The 25,680-nt window shown below is 39.3% G+C and overlaps 1 protein-coding gene across 1 annotated transcript; it reads right to left on the bottom strand.

The window, feature by feature from the left end:
• Positions 1-269: 269 nt before the first annotated feature.
• LOC118566971 (gamma-aminobutyric acid receptor subunit alpha-2-like) lies at positions 270-25,680 on the bottom strand (the record flags this gene model as incomplete). The annotated part of the gene is given in 7 exon segments (XM_036150839.1): positions 270-1,647; positions 2,856-3,058; positions 4,951-5,103; positions 9,600-9,743; positions 11,195-11,277; positions 13,829-14,049; positions 25,613-25,680. Coding segments are annotated over 7 exon segments (1,110 nt in total). The 3' UTR covers positions 270-1,344.

Genomic DNA, 25,680 nt, shown 5'->3' with positions numbered 1-25,680 from the left:
CTCTCAACCTATATGAATACAAGACCCATTTCACTGTGAATATTAATACTATTAGTTATTCAGCCACCATTTTTTTAAAGTCTCTTGTTTTTGTTCGTGGGTTGATTCACACATTTTTTACCTTCCAAAATGGTATAATGGCTGGGCATTCCCACTTTGTTTGTACTTGCATGTAACAGTTTGAACATGTCGCCTTTAAGAATCTAAAAATTGTACCCAAGGATGGACTAGACTTGTGGAAGTCCATAAATGTCTGATATTTTGGCTGATTTGTTTTTGGTTTTCATACGATGTCACAGAAGAACACTGGGCTTCATTTATAGTCTTAATTATATATCCAGATTTGTTCTTTCATTTAATCAAATGTTGTCAATGGAGCAATTAAATGTGGAAGAAGGGAGTTTTTCTTTCCACTTTCCCCATATGTATGAGGAATTCCTGCAAAGTTAACTTCGGCTATGTTTCCTTATGTAGAAAACATTTTATCATTTGACCTAATAAACTGAACTTGACTTATTGTTTATTTGCGAGGATCAAACTGAAATTATTCTATTTAACTTTAAATCGGTCTATATGATATATGTAATTGTCCAAGTATTTCTGTATATTAGTGGGATCTGTTTATTTTGTAAAGCATCTCAGGATGAGATTTGTTGTGAACCGGTGCTGGTAAACCAAACTAATCTAAAACATGAAACATTTGGTCTTAAGTGAGAAAAATAAATGTTATATCTGTTACTATACTGAGGAGACAAAAAGAACAAGCAGGCACACATGGACACACTCACTCCAAGTGGCAATTTAGTATAACCAATTCACCCAGGGGTCATGTTTGTTGATTGTCTCAATTGGATGCATTGGGGCAGTATTTGAATAAAAATAATAAGATATTTCCAGTGATTTTTGTAGTATTTTTACAGGGAGTTCCTACTCCTATAAACCACTCAAACCGCCATATATCTAAGGCCCCATCTAAACGAAGATGAGCATGGTATTTGCCTCAGCGTGATGGTGCCAAGATTGTTGGTATTTGTGAGAGTGAGGTGCATGCAGGTTACAGAGAGCGGCGAAGTTACGACATAATCCTTTAGGAACAGATGTAGCGCGCATGTACACACAGAAAGACAAAAACGTAATTTTGAAACTTATGGACATAAGTAAATATTTGAGGAAATGTCGGATTGCTCTAAACTAAAAATGTGTACCTATTTCCATTAAAACACTGTATCCAGTAACAAGACAAGAGAGCTGTCCATAACCTGAAAAAAAAAACGCACCAAACAGGTATAAATAAATGTTATTGTCCTGAATGTGGGGTGTGTTGTTGTACTGGGTCTCTGCTGCTCATTTGGACGGATCCAGGTCTTTGATGACTGGTTCTCTGTTCAGGTAGGTGGCCCAGTAGACCAGATTGAAGGTACCAAACAACACAGGGAACATGATACGGGAAATGCGGTCGATTTTGCTGACGCTGTTGAAGGTTTTCTTGTTCTGCTCAGGCTTCATCTCCGCTGTGATCTTGTTGGGCTCGTTCAGAGTGAGCTTTGAGATCGTGGGCAGCGTTGAATCTTTGGTGATGTTGGGCGCGTAGTTCGCCACAGCTACAGCGTAGGCGTTGTTTTTCTTCATGACAGCAGCTTCCTTTTTCTGCATGTAGGTTATAACATAGTTGTAAGTTTTCTTCTTTTCATAGCAAAGAATATTATCTATTTATTGATGAATATTAAAGTTATTATTTATTTTCTTTATTTGAGAGTTTTGCTTATGTGAACAATACTAGGAGATAGGGCTGGGCAATATGGACTAAAAATAATATCTTGATTATGTTAGGCTGAATGCTGATATACAATATTTATCTTAATATGTTTTAGTTTTCCAAAAGTAATTGTAAAGAGGCATGTCTGAATCAAACCTTAATCCCAAATGTCTCACAGGCACATTGTTTAACAAACAGCTGTGGATAAATATGAGAAACAGCTGAAAAATATAATGACAGAGTCGCTAAGTTGGAAACACTGGATTGTCGTCTCTAGTTTTCCTTCGAGTGCAGCGCAGCACCCAGTAGCCACCAGTAGCTTCAGAAGCCGCTTCACAGCGAAACAGAGGAGCCAGAGGGGCTTATTTTTCAAAATAAAGTAAATGTTAACATTTCATGATATTTAACTTAATTTTAACCTCTGATTAGGATTAGAATGAGTGTGGGCGGCTTTTATTTTGGTGTGGCAGTACGCCACGATCAAATACATGTAGCGGAAACCATGGGGATAACGCAACATATAGATCATCTCGATATAAATGATATAGTCTTATCTTTTATCTCTTTTTAAAAAATCTCAATATTTTTTAAATCTCGATATATTGCCCAGCCCTACTAGGATATTCCCCACCTGTTGCCCAGTGAGAGATAGATCTCCATATTTATTTCCACTTACAATGACTGAAATTTACAGAACAGCGATAACATCAAGTTTACATTGTTCAATCACCACTACCAAGCATTCTGTTTGTCCTAATTAAAGCTCAGATGTTTAGCTTGGCCATGTTCATGTTGAAGTCACAGTGAACATCAATGCCATTACAAAAAGAGGACTGGAGCAGCTCATGAGTCTGGTAAGATGTTTTTAAAAGGTTTCAAAATAATGTTAAAGCATTCCACTGTCCACAAAATAGTCTGCAAGTGTTGGACGTTTAAAACACCTGCCCACTTTTGTTTAATGAGTTAAACAAGGTTATTGTTGCTGTGTAGCTACCAACAGATCAAATAAATAAAAACAAGAGTAGATTTTACAATGTGAGCATTTCTAATTCAATAACTCGACATTTCATGGGGTGTCTTTAATTGTTCACATATTTACCTTGTCGTTGACAACACTCTTTCCATCCCAGGCCCAGCCTCGCTTGGTGAAGTAGTTAACGGTGGCAAACTCAATGAGCGCAGAGAAGACAAAGGCGTAGCAGACGGCGATGAACCAGTCCATTGCAGTAGCGTAGGCCACCTTCGGCAGGGAGTTACGGGCACTGATACTCAGGGTTGTCATTGTGAGAACTGTGGTCACGCCTGAAAATAAACACACAGTAATGAAAACAGAGGGTTTTAACATCTGTTCTCTGGCATATGTGCTCAGAATAAGCAGACCCCAAATGTCAACAGACCTAAAGGTAGTGTTGCTAAAGTTCTGGAGCCACAAAACACAAGTAAGTGTTGCTTTGGTGTGTAAGTTTGCCCAAACAATGTTAAACTCTGAAACGGTCACTTGTCCCCTGCTCCGATCTGACCAGTGATGGCATGTTTAGCTGCATGTTGTGATTCAACCACTGGTTGTCTTAGTGGTGTCCTTCAAACAATGTGGGCTACATTGATAACTGACAAACTTAAAGGGGAAAACCTGGTCTGATATGGAAATATGGCATCCATCCCACTTTAGATGGTGCAGCTCTTTTTTCTAGGAATCTGGCCAAATTTATTAGTTCTCCGAAATGCTGACAACACAAGGTCTTTGGCATTAAGACAGCAATTCTTAATGCTAAACAGCCAGACAGGACACATTAAAAAAATCCACATTCCCAGAAATACAGGACGAGGAGAAGGAGCAACCACCTTTCAGTCTGATTTATTTTTTAGTCCCAGGCCAATTAATAACTACAATTCTTTTGAGCATTCAAAAGAATTGTAAACTTAAAAAAAACTTAGTTTCCCTTATCCAATCTGCAAAGCAATAAAACCACTTCTGTTTGTTGTTTTGTATTTTCCACCTGGCCCTTACTCTCAGTTTTTAGATCAGTTCCCAGACTTCTTATCTGATTTAGTCTTAAATACTGACAAAGTCATAATAGTGCAGGATGTCTCCCATTTGGTGGTTTTCCGGCAGCAGTGGCAGACATGTTTAAATCCGTTCTCAAAATTTCTGAAGCAGCTACATCTGGTTGCAGGTGCTTTTGCTGAATTTAACTTTTTTTAAGCCCCTTTCATGCTTTGGTATTTTGGTTGGCTATTAATTGCTAGTTAGTGTTTTAAAACTACAACTTGACCCTAAGAAACTGTTGTTCTTGGAAACAGGAAGCTAAATGGAAATGCATTCATATAGTGGCATTAAAAATTAAATTTTCACATTGGTTAGCCTGGTTTGTTTGGATGTTTTTTTTTTTTAAAGAATGGAAATTATCAACTAAACTCTGCCTTTTGCTTGATTACATTCCAAACTCAGGAATGTTATAATTTGAAATGCCTGCACACATAAATATTTATATTGGGCGTCATATGTGGTTATTTTATACAAAGATGATGAACATATACAAGAAATATACGGTGCCAGGAATTTATAATTATTGCTTAATTATTTGACAGATACAAGATGCATATCTAAATTTATACCGTATGTGTATGTTTCAGTTCTATTCAGTTCTATCATTACATATATAAAATGGGAGATTTCTGGTGAAAAAATGTCATTTCCACTACAGAAACGAGGTGAAACTTACCCTTCATCTAAATAGTTAGTGTTTAGATGCAGAAAACGACAGCAGCTGCTGCTCTGTTGCTTTCCTGCTGTGCACACACTTGGTGCAGACAAGTTGTAAAATGTTTTCAAGTGCTTTCTCTTTCATGATCATTCTCTGCCATGCACATTCAGTTTTCTCAGAAGGAAGAAAGATTAGGTTTAAATCACTAACAACCTGCATCTTTTTATTCACTATCAACACAATCAAAGGCTCTAGCCTTTCTGGCACCCTAGGTGAAATCATGGTGGGAATCCATGGCACCCCTAGCATTTGCCTATACCGCTTATAGTCACATGTGTGTATCACATCTGACCACGATATGTGAAGTGATACAGACCTCAAGATCTGGAAAACATCACATGCTAATTGGGTAATTTGCCTATCTCAAATGTTTCAATCTCTAAAATCTTATTTCACATAAATAACAGGCATAAAGACTCTAGTACTCACCGAACACCGTTCTAGCTGGCACCGATTCCCGGTTGAGCCAGAAGGAGACCTGAGAGAGGATGACCGTCATGATGCAAGGCAGATACGTCTGGATTACGAAGTATCCAATCTTCCGCTTCAGGTGGAAGTGAGCGGTCATCACTGTGTATTCACCTGAGAGCCACAGGAACACACAGGTCCACTTTGCATATTAATACGCTCTCATATGAAGAAGAAAGAGGAAAAACATGTAGTATATAATAATTATCACTTATTGATCATTCCACCTGCTCTTGATATAATGGTATCCACATATACAGGAACTTTGGTGTATTTGATATTTACTTATTGGTGTTTCTGGCTGCATTTATATCTATGGTTTGCAGAAAATTTACTAAGTTGTTTTCTGCCTGCAGAGTGAAATACAGCCTGGGATGATGTGCATCCTTCAATTTTCTTGTTTGCTTCAACACTTGAAAACAAGCCAATTTAGACCCATGAAAAGAGAACTGATAAAAGAAAACACTTCAGGACCCCGGAAAATCTCAAAGCAGAAGACCTTCAATGCAAATTGAGATAAGAAGATCCCTTTTCCTCCCCGCTGCGCCCACCCACAGTGGCTGCTAGTTGAGTATATATAAAATATATACACATGAAACATAAATGTGTAAAAAAAAAAAAAAAAAAAAAAAAGAATGTTAGAATCGAGGACTACATTATTGAGCAGAAATCCTATAATATCAATTAAAGAACCTTTCTAAAAAACTGTCCCATTAATTGCATTTTGTACTGTGTAAAAACAAACCCTCCACGTGAGCCTATGACACATGTGAGACAAAATATGGCTCCAACTATATTCACGGAAGACTAAGCATATAGGCGATTAGAGGATCTCCAGATGAACAACATATGGTAAACAGAATAAAAATCGTGTTCCTCGAAAAACAGTTTGAAAAGATTTGGGCCACAGAGGAGTAGAACATCATGAAAGACTCAATCGCTGAACCCTGAGAGCTCACTAGGTCAAGAACCATAACAGCTAATTTCTTTGGAAAGTGTTTACCACCTTTACAATACAGTTACGTTAAAAACAAAATGGCGCCTACAAATGATCAGAAAAAGGCCTTATGTTAACCTTTTCCTGAGGTAGGGTCCATTTCTCTGGGGTTGGGAGCATATGGGATAGACCATCACACAGTGGAAACATAGACTGTAGTACTGCCTGTTCTCAACAGCAAGTCATGGGAGAACAGGCCATTTGATGGTATGTAGCTGTTTTAGTAAACCGGGGAAATCTCAGGCATGGATGACTATGAAGAGCGGACGACAGCCTGTTTTAACCCTAAGAGAGAATGTTGGAGAGATCAGAAAGCAAAAAAGGAGAAGTCAGCAAGCCCACACTGGAGTGGGCTGGAACGCCTAAAGCAGGCCCGGCATTAGGGGAACAAACAAGAGGGGGGGGAGTGTCATGCACAGTGGGGAGGCAAGTCCTTAACTCTACTAAAAAATTAAAGAAGATTACAATTTTGATTAGAATTTATCTGCGATAGACTGGCGACCTGTCCAGGTGTACCCCACCTCTCGCCCATTGACAGAAGAAGATAGGCACCAGCCCCCCTCGCGACCACAAAAAGGGATAAGCGTGTTGGAAAATTGATGGATGGATGGGTTATAATTCATTTTCCAGAAACAAAACTAAATGTCAAATACATCGTTACACACTATAGCAGACATATTCAGAGCTTCTGTTTACGTTAAAACATTAAATGCACGTTTGCAACAACCAACGCCTAAAATCAATTGTGGTTTTTAACACGGACGCAGCACAAGCACTTAAAACAGAAGAGAAATTAAAAATCATCTGCGCCCCAAAAGTGCTTTTTCGTCATCTATCATATCGTGGTGTGAGGAATTGGCGAATTGCCGCCGCTTGCAGCTGCAGGCGCCCTGCTTGATGTGAGAAGATGCTGCAGCCATGCACACTGCACAGAGGCTGACAGGCTGTAGGCTCAAGGTGGGGGGCCATAGGGAGGTTCGGGGGATGAGCGGGGGAAACGTCGCCCTCGCGGCCACAGGTGGCACCGTAGTTATGTTTTTTGAGGCAGCAGGTGGCAAAAGTTTTTTTTAAAAAAATTTTTTTAAAAATACGCCGGTTTTTACCGGCGTATTTTTCAATGTGGGACTGCAGTCTTCACCTGGATGGGTCGAGGTCAGCGTGATTACCGTCAGCCAGGCAGGAGACGACACAGAGCAGCATGGCTGCCGCAGGTTACATGACTATATCATCCCTTCCCAGAGTTGGCAGATATTATGTTTGTGTTTAGGATGTGTTCAGGGCACACAGAACATTAAGGGGTATACCATATGCATAGAATAGACTTTAAAATACTTCTGTTAGTCTCTGAATCACTGAATGGCTTAGCACCCAAATACATCACAGACTTTTTGTCAGTGCATCAACCCTCCAGACCACTAAGGTCTTCTGGCTCCAGCCTACTCTGCATACCTAGAACCAGAACTAAACAAGGAGAAGCAGCATTTAGTTCCTATGCTCCACTTATCTGGAACAAACTTCCAGAAAACTGTAAATGTGCTGAAAGCCTGATTTCCTTTAAATCAAGATTCAAAACACATTTGTTTAAGATTGCCTTTGACTGTTCTAGTTAAACTGTTCTACTGAAACATCATTAGTTATATTTTTTTTTTAGTCCAACTGTTTTTAATGTTCTATTTTGTTTCTTCATTTTATTCCTATACCTGCTTTTATTCTGTTTTATTTTCCTATAGTTTAATCATGTAAAGCACTTTGCATTGTCTCTGTACTGAATTGTGCTATATAAATAAATTTGCCTTGCCTTGCCTATATGTGTGTAAATAATTACTCTAAAATGATCGAATGTCAATCCATACTGGCAGACCAGGAGGAGAATGACATTATTTGTGGATAATAATTTAGTAAATATAGGCTACAACCTGTTTTCCTGTTGTGTTTTTATGTTAACTGTGTTTTACAAACTCCAGAAAAATAGAAATTATTTGACTAATACCTTACTGTGTTTGTGTGTTTAGAGCTTTTCTTATTTTATTTATTTATTTTTATTTAATTTGTGTTCTTACACTGTACATTTTATAATGTTCGTTATTGTTGCCGTTATTGGTGTTTGTAACTGAGTAGGCCGGTTTTAGTCGTGGAGTTGATGCAGAGGGACATAATAATGCCAGTCATAGGCGTGAGGAGGAGGAGGAGGATGAGGCAGATGAGGAGGGACAGGAGAAAGAGGAGGAAAAGGAGCTGGAACCACCTAAAAAACAGTGCTAGTTAGATGTGCAGGGCTGGGGTGGTAACAGGTGTTTGCATTGAATTATATTAATAAACCTCTTGAGATCCAAGGATTGCAGTCCAAACCAAGGCTTTTTTTAAACATCTTATAGCAAATGGGCTGAAATGGCTAAATAATTCCAGATCTAGCTTGTGTTCCAGGATGTAGCTGTAGTTTTTTCCTTAATGTTTGCTTTGAATTTTATGATAATCTGCTTTTTTGTAAAGTTTTACAAACTGAAAATTGTTGTTATTTATATCACTAAATACATACACACGTTTTTAATTGTTGAAAAAGTTCCACTTGTGTGACTGCATGAAAGGCCTCTCCAAACCAGGCTCAGGGCTGAATTTTAGCCACAGCTGCCCCTGGTCCCGCATTGACTTTCTCTGAAAAACAATACGAGGGTGGCACTTGGAGGGAGTCTCGAAACCGGGGAGTAAATTCATTGTAGAACCGTCACTGACTACAATAAACAACTTCGGCTCAAGTAACAAAGTGTGAACTCTTCTAAGTTCGGCAGGGCGGTTTCATGCTCGCGTATCACTGCGGCCGACTTTTATTGTTGGGTAGGAAAAACCAGCGACCGGTTCGGCCTGAAACGACTGGCCGGCCAGGAATCCTCCCAAACCACCCTGGCCGCGTCGCCCCTTGGTGTGACTTTAGCCACTAATTCCGTTAGACAATTGCACTGTTGAGTGGATCCCCCACAGACCGGTTTCCCGCTCCATTTGAGCGATCCAGAGGCGAACTCCTCCTCCCCAGGGGCTTTCCTCGTCTCATAAGCCCACACAGCCTTTTAACACCTGTGCAGTGTGCAACACCTTCTCACAGCAAGCAGGGTCGCCTGCAGCTGTAAGAGGCGCCAATTCCTCACACAGTGATATGATAGATAATGAGGAACCGCTTTAGGGGCATAAATTATTTTTAATTTCTTTTTTTTCTTAACAGCTCGTGCCATGTCAGCTGCCTGGTTTCGCCCATGCTGAAAACCGCCACTGTTTGCATATTAATTATTATATTTTTGAGGGGGCGGCACCCCAGTGCGCCCCCTTGTGGCGCCGGGCATAGCCTAAAGTCATGTTTGCAGTAAAATTTGGACAAAACTTTTCATTCAGAATGTATTTTAGGTGTTGGGAGAAAGACAATGAGAAATTTTGAATAGCTTTAACTAAAAGAAAAATTACTTTTAAAATATTTCCAACATAGGAATGGATGCATATTAACCGAGGAAGTATGTAAACTCTTGGATTTTGGGTTCACAGAATAAAATAATCCTTTTTAGAATCACCAGTCTGATTATTTGCCTCCTCCTGTTTGTCTGATAAGGTGCATCTTAATGGAGCTTACCAGTGCTGGATTTAATGGTCTCCTTCCCAACAGTCTGTCCCACCAAGTCATACTGGTTGAGCCTAGATCCATCATCCGCCACATCTACTGACTGGGAGGCATTTCTCGTCCAGATGTAAGTTACCTCTGTCTTCGTGTAGGCATCTGATGCAGAGATCAAATACACAGGAACCGGCAAGCCAGTTATTTATAATCAGCACCTCAGAAAGAATATAAATGAAAATTCTTTATTAGTTTTGATCTATTCAAAACAACACTTTAAATCCAACAATTATGGTTTTGATAATCCTTCTTTCATAGTTCAGTTTGTGCAAGTAACTCTTTCCTTTACACTGGAAATATTTAAAAGGATACCATGTATGATGTGCTAGCTGTAGGTTTAGGAACAAAGAAGCCAAAAGTATATTTTCCACGGTTGGCCTGGTGTGTGTAGGTGTTTGTGAATTTGATATTTTGAATCCAATGCTAACTCAGACAACCAAAGTGTTACAGTTCCCATCTACAAGCCACGGGTCTGTCCAGGTTCAGGGGCTGCGTCCTTTCTAGGCCGAATTTGAAGGCTGGTTACGTCACAGCGATGAGCGGAAGGCTGTCCAAATTCGATGGGTCCTTCAAATGCGGCCCACAAATGCAGCCTTCTTTTCCTCAGATTTGAAGAATGGGTCCGGCGTATCCATTGTGGATAATTCTATCCCATGATTCTTTGCGGTGTATCGACATATTGCTTAATTTTAAAAGTGCTCAGACGCGTTTGGACATCCCCGCTCCCGCACAGCCGGCTTGCCTCGCTGGCTTGCGGGTGATCGGCCGGGCCGTCCAGACTTGCCATGATGAGACAGAGCGCCTTTCTCCGACAACGCTGTTTTTAAAGCCCCGCTGGCTTTTTGCAGAGTTAAAAGCTGGAGTAATTCAGTCAGATTATATCTAACGCTAATGTTTGGTTACTTTATTATTTTTCTCTCTACAAATAAAGAGATATGGACTTTGTTCAGAAATTGGGGTTAGGGTCTAATTTGTTAAACATATTACTAATAAACAAATGGTATATGTGATGAATTTTATTTGGTGGTATGCTTTTATATCTATGAACATCTAAATTACTTTGAACTACAAATAACTGATTGATGAATGAGTAAAATGTAATACCAAAAGAGGAACAGTTTAAACAAACATGAAGACATGTAAAGGGGAAAACAAAACCCATGCAGGCCCAGCCCCAGAATTATGACACACCCACTGCATTAATATCTTGCTCCCGTTGTTCCTGTTTACAGTTTATCCACTGTTTTTAGATGCTGTTCCTTTTCTCAGCTTGTATTTTAGTTTTAGGTTTGTAACAAATCCTTATTTTTATTTAGTACATAACATGTTAACGACTTTTGTCACTTTAAGTTTATAGAAAATGACTTTAATGTAGCATACTCTGGCAAAACGATGTCTTCACAATCCATCCATCCATCCATCCATCCATCCATCCATCCATCCATCCATCCATCCATCCATCCATCCATCCATCCATCCATCCATCCATCCATCTGTCCTCCATACATTTGTTCTGTGAGTATGCTGCACATAGTCTAGATTTGAACACTTACAGCTGCCAAACTTGAGGGGACATGAATGTGAGTCCATGGGAAAGTCCTCCAGATGCATGGGACACTCAGCCTGAACTGTTAACCTGCCGAGAAACACAAATATCTTCATGAAGCCTGTGTTTGGAAGTCTGTGTTGCACATCCTGCTGGAGCAGGAGACACGGCTCCTGTTGTCACTCTGCATCATCGCTAGATCACAGCCAACAGGTCTGCAGAAATGTTTTGCAGTGTCATGTAGAGCTATTAACTGTTGATGAGGCGTGGTAGCATGGTGAGCCCAAAAAAGATAACTGAATATAGCTTAAAATTGGTTACGTTTTTACAAGATGTTGTCATGGTGGCCCTCCTGACAAGTGTGTTCTAGAAAAACATCCGCTGTTGCTGGATAACAAGCAAATTAGGTGCAATCTGAAGTGAAGATACAAGCTGCCGTGCACCGTCCTTAAATTAACTCTGTCAGAACCCGGATGTGCTGCCAACACTAAGGTCAGTAGCTGCCTTTGGCAAACAGATGCAGTCTGTCTGAGCAAACTCTCCATAATTACAAGGATACTGTCTGCCAGATCAACACGCAAAATCATACTGTTAATGTTATGATCCAGGAATGCCATTCTGATAAAATATGAGCATTCTTTGTTTCAGTCTAAATGTATTATGGTTTAAATGTTTAGAAATTATCAAAAAGTCATAAAACACAGTCCTGTCTTTAAAAAGTATTCAACCAAAGTGAATCCAACTTCAGATAGAGAACAATGAATGACATTCCGTCACTATTCAGAAAAACACAAAACTACACCACAGAAAAACTAAGTTTGTCCTTACTACTTCCCTGGTTTTTAAGGAGGAAAATGCTACAGATGACTAATCATGGGTGTAACCGCTATAGAGGAGAACGTTGTCTGCAATGACCCTAGAGAATGAACTTTTTCCATACATCAATCTGGGAAGGATTAACAGGAAACTACCTGAAGTTAATGCTTCTATGGGGAGTGAAAAAACATTAAGACGGTTCCATCCTTCCCCGGACTTAAGGTCTGGACGAATTATCCTAATCATCAGTGCACGCAACCCTCTGAGAGAGCTCCATCTCAGACTCTACAGACCTTATAACAGGACCATTGACCAACTTATTTGATGCATATTGATGTTTTCACTTGATACAGTTTAATTTTTGTTACTAGTCTCACAACCAGTGAATATTTATATAGCACATTTCAGCAGCAAGGCGGTTAAAAGTACTTTACATTATGAAAACATAAAAACATCATAAGCACATCGAAACAAACTTGACTTGACTTAGTTAGGATGTTAAATGTTAAAGTTCATCACACGGAAATTAGAATAAGGCCATGCATGTATAACTTGTTTGAAAGGTTTGAAGGAGAAAGCCTCCTTTGGAAAGATGAGACCAAGTAGGTATGTTTGACAATAATAAACACCACTTTATTTGAAGAAAACTAAACAGCGAATCAACGCAGTCACCTTGTATCTTAATCTGGGTCTCATGACCTAGGTGTGTAATTCTGTATTTGAAAGAACCCCAACTTGAGGTTGAAATGTGACCAAAGTGGAAATGTTTGGTCATAAGGAAAAGCACTATGTTTGGAGGACACCTCACACCAACTGTATGTTGGTGGAGGGGTGATGATTTGGGTTTCTACTGATTCTGGGCACCTTGCACGCATTAAGCCCAATGTAAACTCTTCTTTATACCCAAGTATTTGGAGTTAAATGTAAGGACATTGGCCCAGATTGGATCATCAACGGGATAATGACCCAAAACCCAGCAGCATATCTACAGCAGAATGGCTAAAAGGGGAACTCATTAAGGCTTTGAATGCTCCGAATAATGCTCACATAATAATTTACTTTTAGTGTAACATAGACATAGACAGGCTTTATTATTATTCAACTGCTCGTTCACAATGCATTGCAAGGTTCCAAGTAAAAACAGAAAACAACAAAGAAACATTACAAATATAAGTATTTGTCATTTGCCAGGAATGTAGCAGCAAACTAAAAAAATATCATGTGCTTTCTTATCACTAAATCCAATCTGAAGACAATCAAAAGTCTCGATACAAACCGAAGTTGCCCAACCTCATGATAACCCTCCAAGTGTCTCAGACAATTAATGTGACAACCTGGCACATTCAACAATTCTTTGTAACATTTTACACATAAGAAATACTTTTGGCTGTTATATTGCCTCCTGTCCATAGATCTCCCTAAAACTTCACATTAGAAAATTGAATGCACCAAGGAGGAATGATTACAGAACAAAAAAGTGCCACAATAAGTCTGATGGCTGCAGGAGACAGACTATAATTTGGAATAAGCTCACCACCAAGACTCCACCAAAGAAAATTCAATGCATTTCAGTTTATTCACACAGCAACAAATCATAATAAATCATCTAGAGGCACTTTACAAAAACAATGCTAATGGTTTTCCATCTAAGGAAACCCAGCAGATTGCATTGAGTCATTGACTTGCAGCATACACTCCTCCTGCATGAGCATGTAGCGACAGTGGACAGTCCTTGACTTTGCAAAATATGTTATGAGCAAACACCAGCTTATAACCAAAGATGGTACCTTTTAAAAAGAGAAACTACAAATAAAAAGCCACCTACCTCATGGTATAGAGCAGCGTTCCATTCTCCATGATCCTCAGAAGCTTGTTGGGCATGGTCATGTTGTGGGCCACAGATTTCTTGCCATTATGAAAGAAGGTGTCAGGGGTCCAAATCTTACTGGCCATCAGGTTGTTGAGAGGAAGGGTGTTCATTGGCCCGTGGAACTTCAGCCGTTCGTCTAACCAGCTCTGACGGAAGAAGACATCCACTGTGTATTCCTGCAATAAAGGCAGAGCAGACAAATAGGTTTTACTGAGGCCCAGTGTTTTAAGAGGGAAGCCAGAGGAGCACCTGCACGATTAAACCCTTTAATGGAAGCAGTAAAATGTAAAGCCATAAATAAAATGCCCAGACGCTTGACAAAATCTTGGATCAATTCAATTCCAAACCAAAGGTTTTCTTTAAATATTTTGAAACCAATAAATGACTTGAGTGATGAGAAAACGAAGAAACCAATCTTTCAACACAGAAGTACCATCTACCGGTCCAACAGAAGTGTTTCGTTGGATGAATAAAGTATATCTTTCTTCTTTTATAAAAACTAGGTTCAAGATTCAGCAGCATAATGAAAATCAAAGCATCTTATTAAAGAAATGAACGTTATCTCAGATGTTGAATGGACTGTAAAACCTACCAAAATTTATAGAAGGTCCCCATTGCCTACAACACAAATTCACCTAAAGTTAAAGGAAAGAACAAACTAAACCTTGATCTTAATTGATAATGTCCCTCCTGTCCGGTTCTGTCCGCAGATTGAGCTTTTTGTGGGATCACAGCTTGGCCCAGAGTGACACCTGGGTGGCCAAAGCCACATCTGTCAGTGTCAGATCCAGCTGTTGCCTGAGGCGAGTGCCATCCCAGGTTTGCATCAAAATCACAGAGACCTTCCCCTCCATCTGAGTGGAAGCACCTCCAGTTCGCTCTGTTTCCCCCTATTACTCCACAGTACTCCAGAGCAGGAACTAACTTGCTTTTTGAATGAAGAGTTTGTCAGATCCAGCTGTCAGCTTTGGGGACTATCTACTGTTCAAGATTGTCCCCAAAATCAGAGTTCATACATGGCGACAACTCTTTCGGGGGGATTTTTTGCACACCAGCTCCCATTTCGAATCGTTGCTTTCTGTTTATGAAGATTGCGGTTCTCATAAAAGTCTTGACGTTTTCTTCCATACGTGATCTTGCAACCTTAGTTCTGCATTTTGTTTTTTTTAGAATCCGCCTGACATAATGCTCCACATGTCGTAGGACAAAAGTGAACGCATAAATACATTACTACATCGCTGACAAGATCTGTTATCTTCAGATAAACAAGATATTTTATTCTAAACCCTGTGCAAGCAAATCAAATACTGAATGCGTTTTTTTTTTTGGGTTTTTTTCTTAGATATGATTGGGCATGCTCCCGATTTGTGCACTGAGAGGATAAAATATCCTGGGACCACACAGCTCTCATCTTTCCACATTGTAAATATTCCTTTAACTTGCATTATTTTTCCATGAAGCCATGTAATTAGCCAAGACATCCTCATGTCACTTGGACAATGCAGCGATTTCCTGCTTAGCTTTCCGAAGCAACTCTGCATGTCAGCTTTTCGAAAGAGCGCAAATAAACCAGCAAAGACAAACATCCACAAACAATCATGCAGAAAAATCAGCGGGGGAGCATCCAATCTGAAGGATGTGTATCAGAGCGCAGCTATCAGAGACACAGAGAGGAAATACACACAGTGCTGGAGTGCAATTATCTGCTGCAATTCTGATGGAGACATGGGCATGTATTAAATATGAGACACTCTCTCTTCTTCCTTTGAAGGTGCAGTCTAGATCACAGCCTCTTCCATCTTTTTGTGCTCTGTGTCACTTAAATATTTGAGGAGAGACAGGTGGTTTTGGTGAATGGGCTCAGATTGTAGTGGGAAGCAAAAAGAAAGGCTTTTAAGGCAGGGGGAGCGCTTTTATGCATTTCATGTGAAGACATTGAGCTGTAGAGTGAAGGGTCTCCCAGACTTGAAGCCGGTGATTCACTATTAACCTTTAACAATAACTCCAAACCATGTTATCAGGACCAAATAAAAAAAAAAAGAAGAGTATTTTAATTCCCTGTTAGAATCTGGAACTAAGATACTTTGTGTCTTCATTTATCAATTTAATTTCACTTGATTAAATACACCCATTGCTACATTTTGTTCCAGAAACAATTTTCAAAATGTCGGCATTAGGATAAATCTGTATCTTTGAAATTTTAAATCTTTGAAGAACAAAGATGTTCAGAGGATTTTAAAGCTCAGGAGAGTATATCACAAAACCATCTGTGAAATCTGAAGGAAATGCTGTTCTCCCGACTGGAAACAAATCCCTGTGTTTGTGTCAGGCTTAGCGGAAACCATAACACAGCAGGCTTCCAGCAGGTAAACGATGATGACCATCCATAAATTAATATATGAAAGATCACCAGCTCTGTATCAGAGCTGGAGGGAGGTGGATGATCAGGCATCATTTTAATAACACACTCTAACCTTTGCCATGTCACCGCTCTGCTGATTGGATTGGATAGGTTTCCAATGGCAACAAGACCAGCAATACAGGCAGTTACCTCTCTCTCTGTCTGTCTTTCAGTCTGGAAGATTTTATCTGAATGTGTGTAATCAAATCCAAACTGGCTCAGGAAGGCTGGTGTGAGATTTATAATGGATTATTTGGACCACAAGCAAGATTTCTAGACAAACAGCAGCACATGTTGGTTCAAAACATGAGAATTCTAGGATACAGCTATTCTTTATGGACAGCATCACAGATTAAATAAATAGTTTGCTTAGATAGTTAATTCTATATGAGCACACTGTTTATTTTTATACCTGTGAGTCTTTTTGGTTCCAACTGATGCTGTGAGTGATGATTAATAGTCAAAAATTGAGGGAAAAGCCTTTTTTTCCCCTGTTAGGTTAAGCTGACTCCCAATATCAAAGACTCTCAGACATGCATTTATTTTAAAAGGTCTGTTTCCCAAGAGGGCTGCAGAGTGCTGCAGCTGGGAGCACATTGCCTTGCAGCAAGAAGGTCCTGGGTTTAAAACCTAGGGTCCCTGAAGTTGCATGTTTTCTCCCGGTACTTTGGCTTCCTTCCACATTCCAAAATCAGCTGTTAATTAATAAAATCCTTTCCAAATTGCCCTTAGCTGAGTGTGTGCATGGTTGTTGGGTTGTGTTGCTTTGTGATGGACTGGTAACTTGTCCAAGGTGTATCCCACGTCTCACCCAATAAGCACCTGCAACCCTGCATGTATAAGTGGGTATAAACAAGAATGGATGTTTTCTGAGAATGTCATACTAGGACACTGTAGAAAGAAAGCTTTGGGGAAAAGAAGTGTTGTTTTATTATTTATTGTGGCTTTAGTGGTCTTTTTATTTAACAGTTGCCAAACAGGAAAATAGGTGAGGAGAGAAGGGGAATGACATCCGGCCATGGTCTCCGGGTTGGGACCCCAATCTGTGACAACCTTATCAAGTTCTTAGGCCTCCGAAGTGTTTTTGAAAAATAAAAATAAAAATAAAAAAACATAATCAATATTAGAACCTTGTGCAGATGTAATACCTGTACAATGATTTTTTTAACAGACTAATTTACCCATATTATTTGTTAAATTTATATTAATAGAGTGATGGCTTTTTCTAAATCCGTTTTCACATATAGTGTAATCTTTGTGCCAAGTAATTGGTCTTTTTATAAAAGTTTGGAAGTTCCAATCCTCATAGACTTTTAGTCTTTTGTAAAGTTTTTAAACTTATGCGTGGAGATGTCCATAAAAACTTTAATATGACAGAATCAAAGCTTTTGAAACAGGTCTGGGTGGTTTAACTGGGATAATAGAGAACATATAGCTTGTTTTACTGAGAACCAACTACAGACACTCTTCCATGACTGAGAAAGGGAGCATTACCCATCGGGTGGATGCAGTCTTCTTCTATTAATTTGAGTAATGGGATATAATTTAAAGTGTCAGCTCATTCAGCCTACTCAAAATATTGATGCCCAGGTTCCTGATGTCTCCAGTCTGTAAGGGAATGATTGGATATAGATGAATATTAAAGGAGATAGGTAGGGCCTCTGATTTTTTTTTCCATTTGACATAGTAGTGTGAAATTGTTGAAACCCATTAATTAAAGTTATTGTCTCTCTAAGAGAGATACATCATCCGCAAATAAACAAAACTGGTGGAGGCTATGAGCTGTTTGCATATCATAAATAATTTACTTTGATAGCTTTGCTCACTGCGGACTCTCTTAAAAACCAACCAATCTAAGTTGTGGGGGGAAACTGTTCCCTTGGTTCAGGAGCCACAGACTGAGATGCCCTGTCCTCCTTGTTAAGGCTACACGCAGCAGAGTAGTTAGGTAAAAGCTGACACAAATAATCAGAAGCAGAATGCCATGACACAAATGCACTGATAATGCTCTCTAGATCTGCTCTGGGATGTTTCCTAAATGAAAGATAAGAGAACGAGAAATAGACGCGATGTGTGAGTAAGAACCTTATGAGTAGTCCAAGATTTTTTTTTTTTACATTTGATGTGGTTGCTAGACAAAAAGATTTGATTTTAGAATGCAAGTGAATAGGAGCCATTATCAAGATGTCTGCCTCTTTTGCGTTTAAAGCCAGAAGATTGCTGGAGAGCCAATCGCTGATCCAACATAAACATTGGAAGAGGGTGGACAGCCCGTCAAGCAGGTGTGATTTAAAATATACACTGCTTATCAAAACAACAGTTGAAAATTTTCAGGAATGTCATGAGTAGGGGTTGTTTGTGTTTTTGGACTGATCGATCACTTCCTATTTCCGTTCCCATCTCACCCACCACCCACTCTCCATAATCAGTGTCACCTGCTGCCAATAATTTTCATCAGGTCATTCCACCTGGTACTCCACCTACTTATACCTGCTTCACTCAATGACTCCCTGCCAGAACGTCTCTTCTCTTCTTGCTGCCTGCGTGTGTGTTCCCCAGTCTTTGTGTCGCTCAGCCTGCTTATCCTGTGGCCCTGTTCTCGCCCTGCCCTCACTAGTCTGCCTCACTAGTGCTTGTGTTCATCGCTTGCATCAAGGTGTTTCCTGTGGATTCTGTGTCTCTCTCTGCCCTTGCTGGAGACTCATCGTCTGCATCTGGTTATCTGCCTGCTTCTGTCAAATATCACGTGGTTAGGGGCGGATCTGCAGCTCTGAATTCAAGCTATAGTTAACGGGATTTTGCATGTTATGAGTGTAAACCTCTTTTGTCCGACAGCATTGAATGCAGCATGAGGTGACCTGACACCGGCTCGGTGTAGGTCTGAGTGGAGGGAAGCTCAATGTAACAGCATATCGATAAAGAAAACGAGTTTGCTTCTTTGGGCACGTCATCAGAACGCAGAGAGGGAGCCGATATAAACCAGGCTGAAGTTAGCAGTAAAAGTTGAATGCTGACCCAGAATCAGCTGATTAAGTAAATTACAGTCATCAATTATTCATCCTGCACGATGTGAGTTGGAGGTTTATTCTAATGAGCATCACCAAGGTCATCATGAAGGACAGAGAGCAGAGGGACTTTCACCTGAGCTACAGGTCAACTTGAAAGCTCTGGCAAAGATAGACACCAATAGGAACCCTGTCTGAGAGCTTCCAGCTGGATTTGCATTGAAATGTGTAAAAATATCTGGTGCTTGTATCAGTGAAAATCACAACATTCATTCCAAAAGTAGCTACATGCATGAAAATGTTCTCTAGATTGCCACATTGATTTTGATTGCTGCAGCAGGTCCGATTCTACAGTACATGTAAACAGAAAAGGTGTTGCTCAATAAACCAGGAAAATATAACGCATCTACACAGTAAGCTCAGCAGTAAACCTCCGTCTTCTCTGCCATGTTATGTGTTCTGATTCGAAACATTCAGCTTTGGTTTGTTTATAGATGCAATATTAAGAAAAAAACGATAGCAATTACTCCCAAATGTACCATCTATGAGTCAAGTGTTTTGTTTTTCTAAATAATATGTGTAGGGTAATTTTCAAACCCAAAAGGTTAACATTATTTTCTCTATGAATAGTGTTGTAAATATTTAAATGCAGTAAGTATTGCACTAATCACATGCTCTGTGACAGTGTGGTAAAATGTTTTCCTTAACAGAGCAATGAGTAAAAAATGTAATGTAAAATTAACCAAAATAATTCTCATTTTCACCTGGAATGAAAGTAACGTTCCCTTTAAACAATCGGTCCTCTCCATCAAAATTGTCTTAATCAGATGGTTGAAATAACTCCTTTCAACCAGGAAGTTTGACGTGGAAATGCTTCGCTGCAGTGTTTAGCATAGACATATATAAAGAGTAGACCCCGCATCGACCGCTCTCGCCTATAGGCACGGACGAGATTTAGGGGCGCCATCTTGGGGCGGTCGAGAACTCAGCTCAGTGTAATGTGTTAACCAGGTGCAGAATCAAATTAAGTCAACTATACTTGCTGATTATTGAACTAATTTTCACGTTGGTTTTTTTTCTGAAAACTTTAAAGCTATAGCTGTTATAACAAATGGTTCAGTGCAGTTAAATGTTCTTAGTGTGGTTAAAAGTAATTGAATATTCTGACAGAATTTATGTATGCTGCAAAACACAGCCACTCATACATTTAATATTTTTTTGTTATCACTATATACAAAAACATACATATATATATATATATATATATATATATATATATATATATATATATATATTCCAAAAAGAACCCGTGGTAGGCGAAGTCCATGAAGTAGTAGTCTTTATTTTCTTTACAATTATTATACAATGAAATAGCCTGCTCCATAGTACATTGAAACCAAAGAACAACCTTTTTACAGGCCCAAGTATTTGTTTAACAAATAAAAGTACTGTATAAACGTTTTTTTTTTTTTTTTTTGTTTTTTTACAAATAACTACTGTGCTGTAAATTACTAATTTGATCATCAATACGAACTGAATGCTTCAAATGTGGAGATCAGCACCGCTCCACCGCGACCCGAGTCATTGTATTAGAACGGGAGAAAATTAAAAATGATTATGAAAAGTACAGTAGGACAAATAGCGAGTCACATGTATTTCACTGCTCTTCTCACTGAGCCGCTGCATCCCGACTCCGCTCTGTAGCGTTTTTTTTTTTTTTTTCTTCTAAAGCCCGCGGTGCAGGTGTGTGTTTTAGGGAGAAAAACCATAGTTATCGGTAGTTGTTGTTCTTCTGGGCAAAAAGAATCTTATTAACCGACATGCTGGTCAAGATTCTCATTTTTCGAATAAAACGACATGCCACCATCGATTATGTTTGAGAACTGTAATGATCGGCTCATCAATGCAAATGTGTGTGTGTGTGTGTGTGTGTGTGTGTGGGGGGGGGGGTCCTTTTAATGAAGGTGTATTTTTGAGATGCCATTATTTTGTTATGTCGCTCTTACCTGATCAAATTCATCAGGTAGGTTAGTTTGACTGGTATCACCTTAACTAAATAATAAAAAGTATGTTTTTCTTAATTTATAAAAATGGAGTTATCTGTTTTTGCAAATGAACTCTCTCTCTCTCTCTATACATACATACATATATATATATATATATATATATATATATATATATATATATATATATATATATATATATATATATATATATATATATATATATATATATATATATAAATACACATACACATGCTGTTTATTCACTAATGTCTAACAAAGCTCTGATTCCTTCATGGAGCAGATGCAGTTTTGGAGAGACTAAGTCACAAAGACTTGGACGTGTAGACCTGTATCTCTCTGCCTAATTTTAGAAAAATCACATTCTAATCAAAAATATAAACGATATCTGTTCATCTTACTTGTGAAAAGTTATTCCTCGAGCCCTGACGTAAATAGTCCCTCGATTTAAACAAAAATGAGCCGCACAGTGCTGAGGCATCATTAGTGTGTTCAGCTTGAATCAGCAGGTTAGGGTAGCAAGTCGACCGCCCCAAGATGGCGGCCGTAATTCCTGCGCAGCGACAGTCAACGCGGGGTCTACTCTTATATTATGTCTATGGTGTTTAGCCCGTGTTTACTTCCTGGTTCTCCTCAGAAAAAAGTAGTATAGCTGAAGCTAATTTTATTAGCTTTTTATTAATTTTATTAAGTATACTTAAGCTTAAGTCGTAGTAATGATATACTTAGTATTAGACTTCTGTTTATACTTTTAAGTATACTTTACTATACTTTATAAAAAGTAAACTTTAAGTACACTGCGTCATTTTAAGTATGAAATAAGTATATTTGTATACACTTGAATAACTTGTTTTTGCTAAGGGTCCAGAGCCAATCACATGAGAGATCCCTGGTTTCCAAAACCGAGCATAGCATTTGGTACAATATCTTGGCAAAAAGCAGCAGCCTGCAAACATGGAAACCAGTAAGAGAAGCTGACTGGAAATAGAGCAGAATACACCAGCATAGTATACCTATCCCCATGTATCTGTTGTTCAAATCTGAAACACTATTTTTCCTTATTGCTCCTGTATTTTGATAAAATAGAGCAGTAATGGCAGTGTTGTACAGGTCTGTACATTAACTAGAAGACAAATATAACTTTGTTACACTACACAGATATTTTCTTATATATAAGATATTTATATATAAGAAAATATATATAAATATCTTGCCACCCCATAGATATTTTTTCTAGAGCCGCCCCTGCTTCTGGTCAAGCCTGTCTCTGCCTACATCATCTGGACATCTGCCTTCAATCACCAGCCGTTCTTGCATGCCTGTTATCTTCATCATTTTCAATAACTATTTTAAGAAAAAACTATAACTCTGTGTCCCGCTTGAATTTTGGGCTCCCAGCGTACACAAGCACTACACAACAATTTGCATTATTGGATGTTAAGAAGTGTCTAGGTAGCGCGTAACAATGATAAAAGAAGTTGAAGGGACAGAAAAAAGGTCTGAGCAGGCAATTTATCAAAAACAACAATTTAATTATATAAGCTGCTCATCTGTTCAATTCTCCTCCAAACAGAAAACAAAGTCTCAAAAAAGGGCTCAGTAACGGGTAGCTCCACCGTTCTTGTTGACCACTTCAGTCCATCAGACATGCTTAATGTGTAATGCAGCAGATAGTCAGAGTATCCGGCAATTCAGCCAGGCGCAATGTTGCACTTATAAGGTTTATTACTTTAAAAAAATAACACACATAAACAAAAATCTAAGGCTGGCACAATAGAGTCCACGGGAGAGCAGGGGATCACAAGTGCTGAAAGCTGGGTGCTTTCTGCAGGAAAATATGGCTGAACAGGCAGGAGACAGCGAGCAGGTCCAACAGACAAACTGGGGTAATGCACGGAGGAGGCAGGCAGCAATCTGGCAGAAAGATCCAGAGGGCAGGGCAGGAATCGTGGTCGAGACTCAGGACACAGTCCAAGGCCGTGTCCTGAGTTAGAGAGCCATTGAGGTTCCCAGTGAAGGCAAAGCAAACAGGAAATCCGAGACGAGAAAGACTGGGTCAAAACAGGCGATGCAAACAAAAACGCAGAAACTCTACTCACTCAAGGCTTGCAGACAATCTGGCAACTCAAGGCAGTGAGAAGCAAGTATTTACAGTTAGGGAAACAGCCGGAATGAGTGAAGGTAATCAGGAGCAATGGCAGGTGAATCTGTTCACGCTAATTAACTGAGAGGATCAGCGCAGTAAACAACCCCCCCAAATAAACTGATGATAGCTAGAATGCATGACTCAATGGGATTTAGATCAGGGGAACATGCAGGACAAAAGAGTGATGTGATTATCAAAGTCCTTTGACAGACGGGCATTTTGAATTGCAGCATATTCCAGTTGAAAAACCCAGTCATTAACACACAGATGAGAGTCCCTCAGTCATGAGGGACGCCCGCTGCAACCAGCAATTTATTCAGAATTGCTGGTTTTACTGCATGACGTACTTTAAGAAAGTATTTGACCGCTAACAGATGTCTTATGTGTTTTACCTTTCATATGATATAAAAATTCAAAGGTAGGAAAGTTATCCAAACCAACATGGACCCTTGTGAAATAGCAATTACTAATTGGACCACTTTTGTTGGCAACAACTCATGTCAAGCAATCTCGGGCATTTCCTGCAAGTGATTCATTTACATTGCTGCTTATCTGACTATTTTGTGTGATTAGCTTCAACAGCATCTTCATTTGGAACAATTGGTTGACTCATTGTGCTTTGGACCGTCGCTCTGCTGCAAAACCCAAATGTACTTGAGCTTCAGCTCACAAATTGATGTCTGGACACCCTCCATATCTCTCCTTTTAACCCATAGCTAAATATCTGACAACAGGGTTGTGAAGGTCCCGAAGAAGCAAATTAGTCTCAGACCATCTCACTATCACTACCCTGTTTGATAATTAGGATTATGCTTTCCTCTGAAATGCTGTAATAGTTTTATGCCAGATGTAATAGGACATACACTTTCTAAACAGTTGTCTTCTGGTTCCTAGAGTCTCTAAAAGTACAATGGGAGACAGATCCTTTAGCTATCAGGCTCCTCTCCTGTGGAACCAACTCCCAGTTTTGGTCTGTGAGGCAGACACCCTGTCTACTTTTAAGACTAACCTTAAAACTTTCCTTTTTGGCAAAGTTTATAGTTAGAGTGGCTCATGTTACCCTGAGCTACCTCTATAGTTATGCTGCTATAGGCTTAGGCTACTGGAGGACATCAGGGCCTATTTCTCTCACTCTACTGATTTCTACTGTTCTCCAGTCTACTGTTCTCCAGCTTTGCATTGTATTGCATTGAAATGACTGTTGTCATTTCAGCTTTTAACTTTTTGCTCTCTCTTTTTTTTCTTCATAGTAGGTACACCTGGTCTGATGTTCTGTTAACTGTGACATCATCCAGGGAAGACAGATCACCCGCTATTACCATCTAATGTAGAACAGATTACTGGATCCATGTGAGCTTCTGTGCTTTTTTGTCTGTCTTATTGTGTCTCTGCTCTGTCTTCTGTACCCCCCCCCAGTCGGTCGAGGCAGATGACCGTTCACACTGAGCCTGGTTCTGGTTCTGCTGGAGGTTTTCCTTCCCGTTAATGGGGAGTTTTTCTTTCCGCTGTCGCTCCATGCTTGCTCAGTATGACGGATTGCTGCAAAGCCATGGACAATGCAGATGAGTCTTTCTGTGGCTCTACGCTTCTCCAGGAGTGAATGCTGCTTGTCGGGACTTTGAAGCAATCAACTGGTTCCCTTATATAGGAAATCTTTGACCAATCTGTATAATATGATTGAATTTGACTTTGTAAAGTGCCTTGAGATGACATGTTTCATGAATTGGTGTTTTATAAATAAAATGTAATTGAATTGAATTGGGCTCACAGAATGTTTTCTCCCATTCATCAAAACCCAACTTTATGATTTTTGTGACAAGACTTTGTGTTCTCTTTGGTTAGCATTGGTTCTGTCCTTGGAACTCTGCCATGGATGCCATTTTAGTCAGTCCTTTTCTCATTGTTAAACCATGAATACCGACTTTAACTGAGGCAAGTAAAGATTGTAAGGCTTTAGATGTTCTTGGTTATTTTGTGACCTCCAGGAAGAGCCACAATTAGCAGCATATTTTACAATCTTATAGAGTAGGGATAAACAGTGCATTTTACATTGTCCTTTTTAACAAGACTGGCATGTGGTAGCAGTATATCAAACAAAAAATGGTTATTTAAAAACATTTGGAGAATGCTGTATTTAACAGGACAATAAAAGTGTTGACTTGCCATATCTGTGTCAGAGACTGGTCCAAAACTGGTCACATAGACATTTGTCTTTACTTCTGTCACTCGGT

Source organism: Fundulus heteroclitus, chromosome 19, assembly GCF_011125445.2.
Source record: "Fundulus heteroclitus isolate FHET01 chromosome 19, MU-UCD_Fhet_4.1, whole genome shotgun sequence".
In the NCBI taxonomy this organism is placed as follows: Eukaryota; Metazoa; Chordata; class Actinopteri; order Cyprinodontiformes; family Fundulidae; genus Fundulus; species Fundulus heteroclitus.
This window is presented reverse-complemented; position numbering and strand designations above follow the sequence as displayed.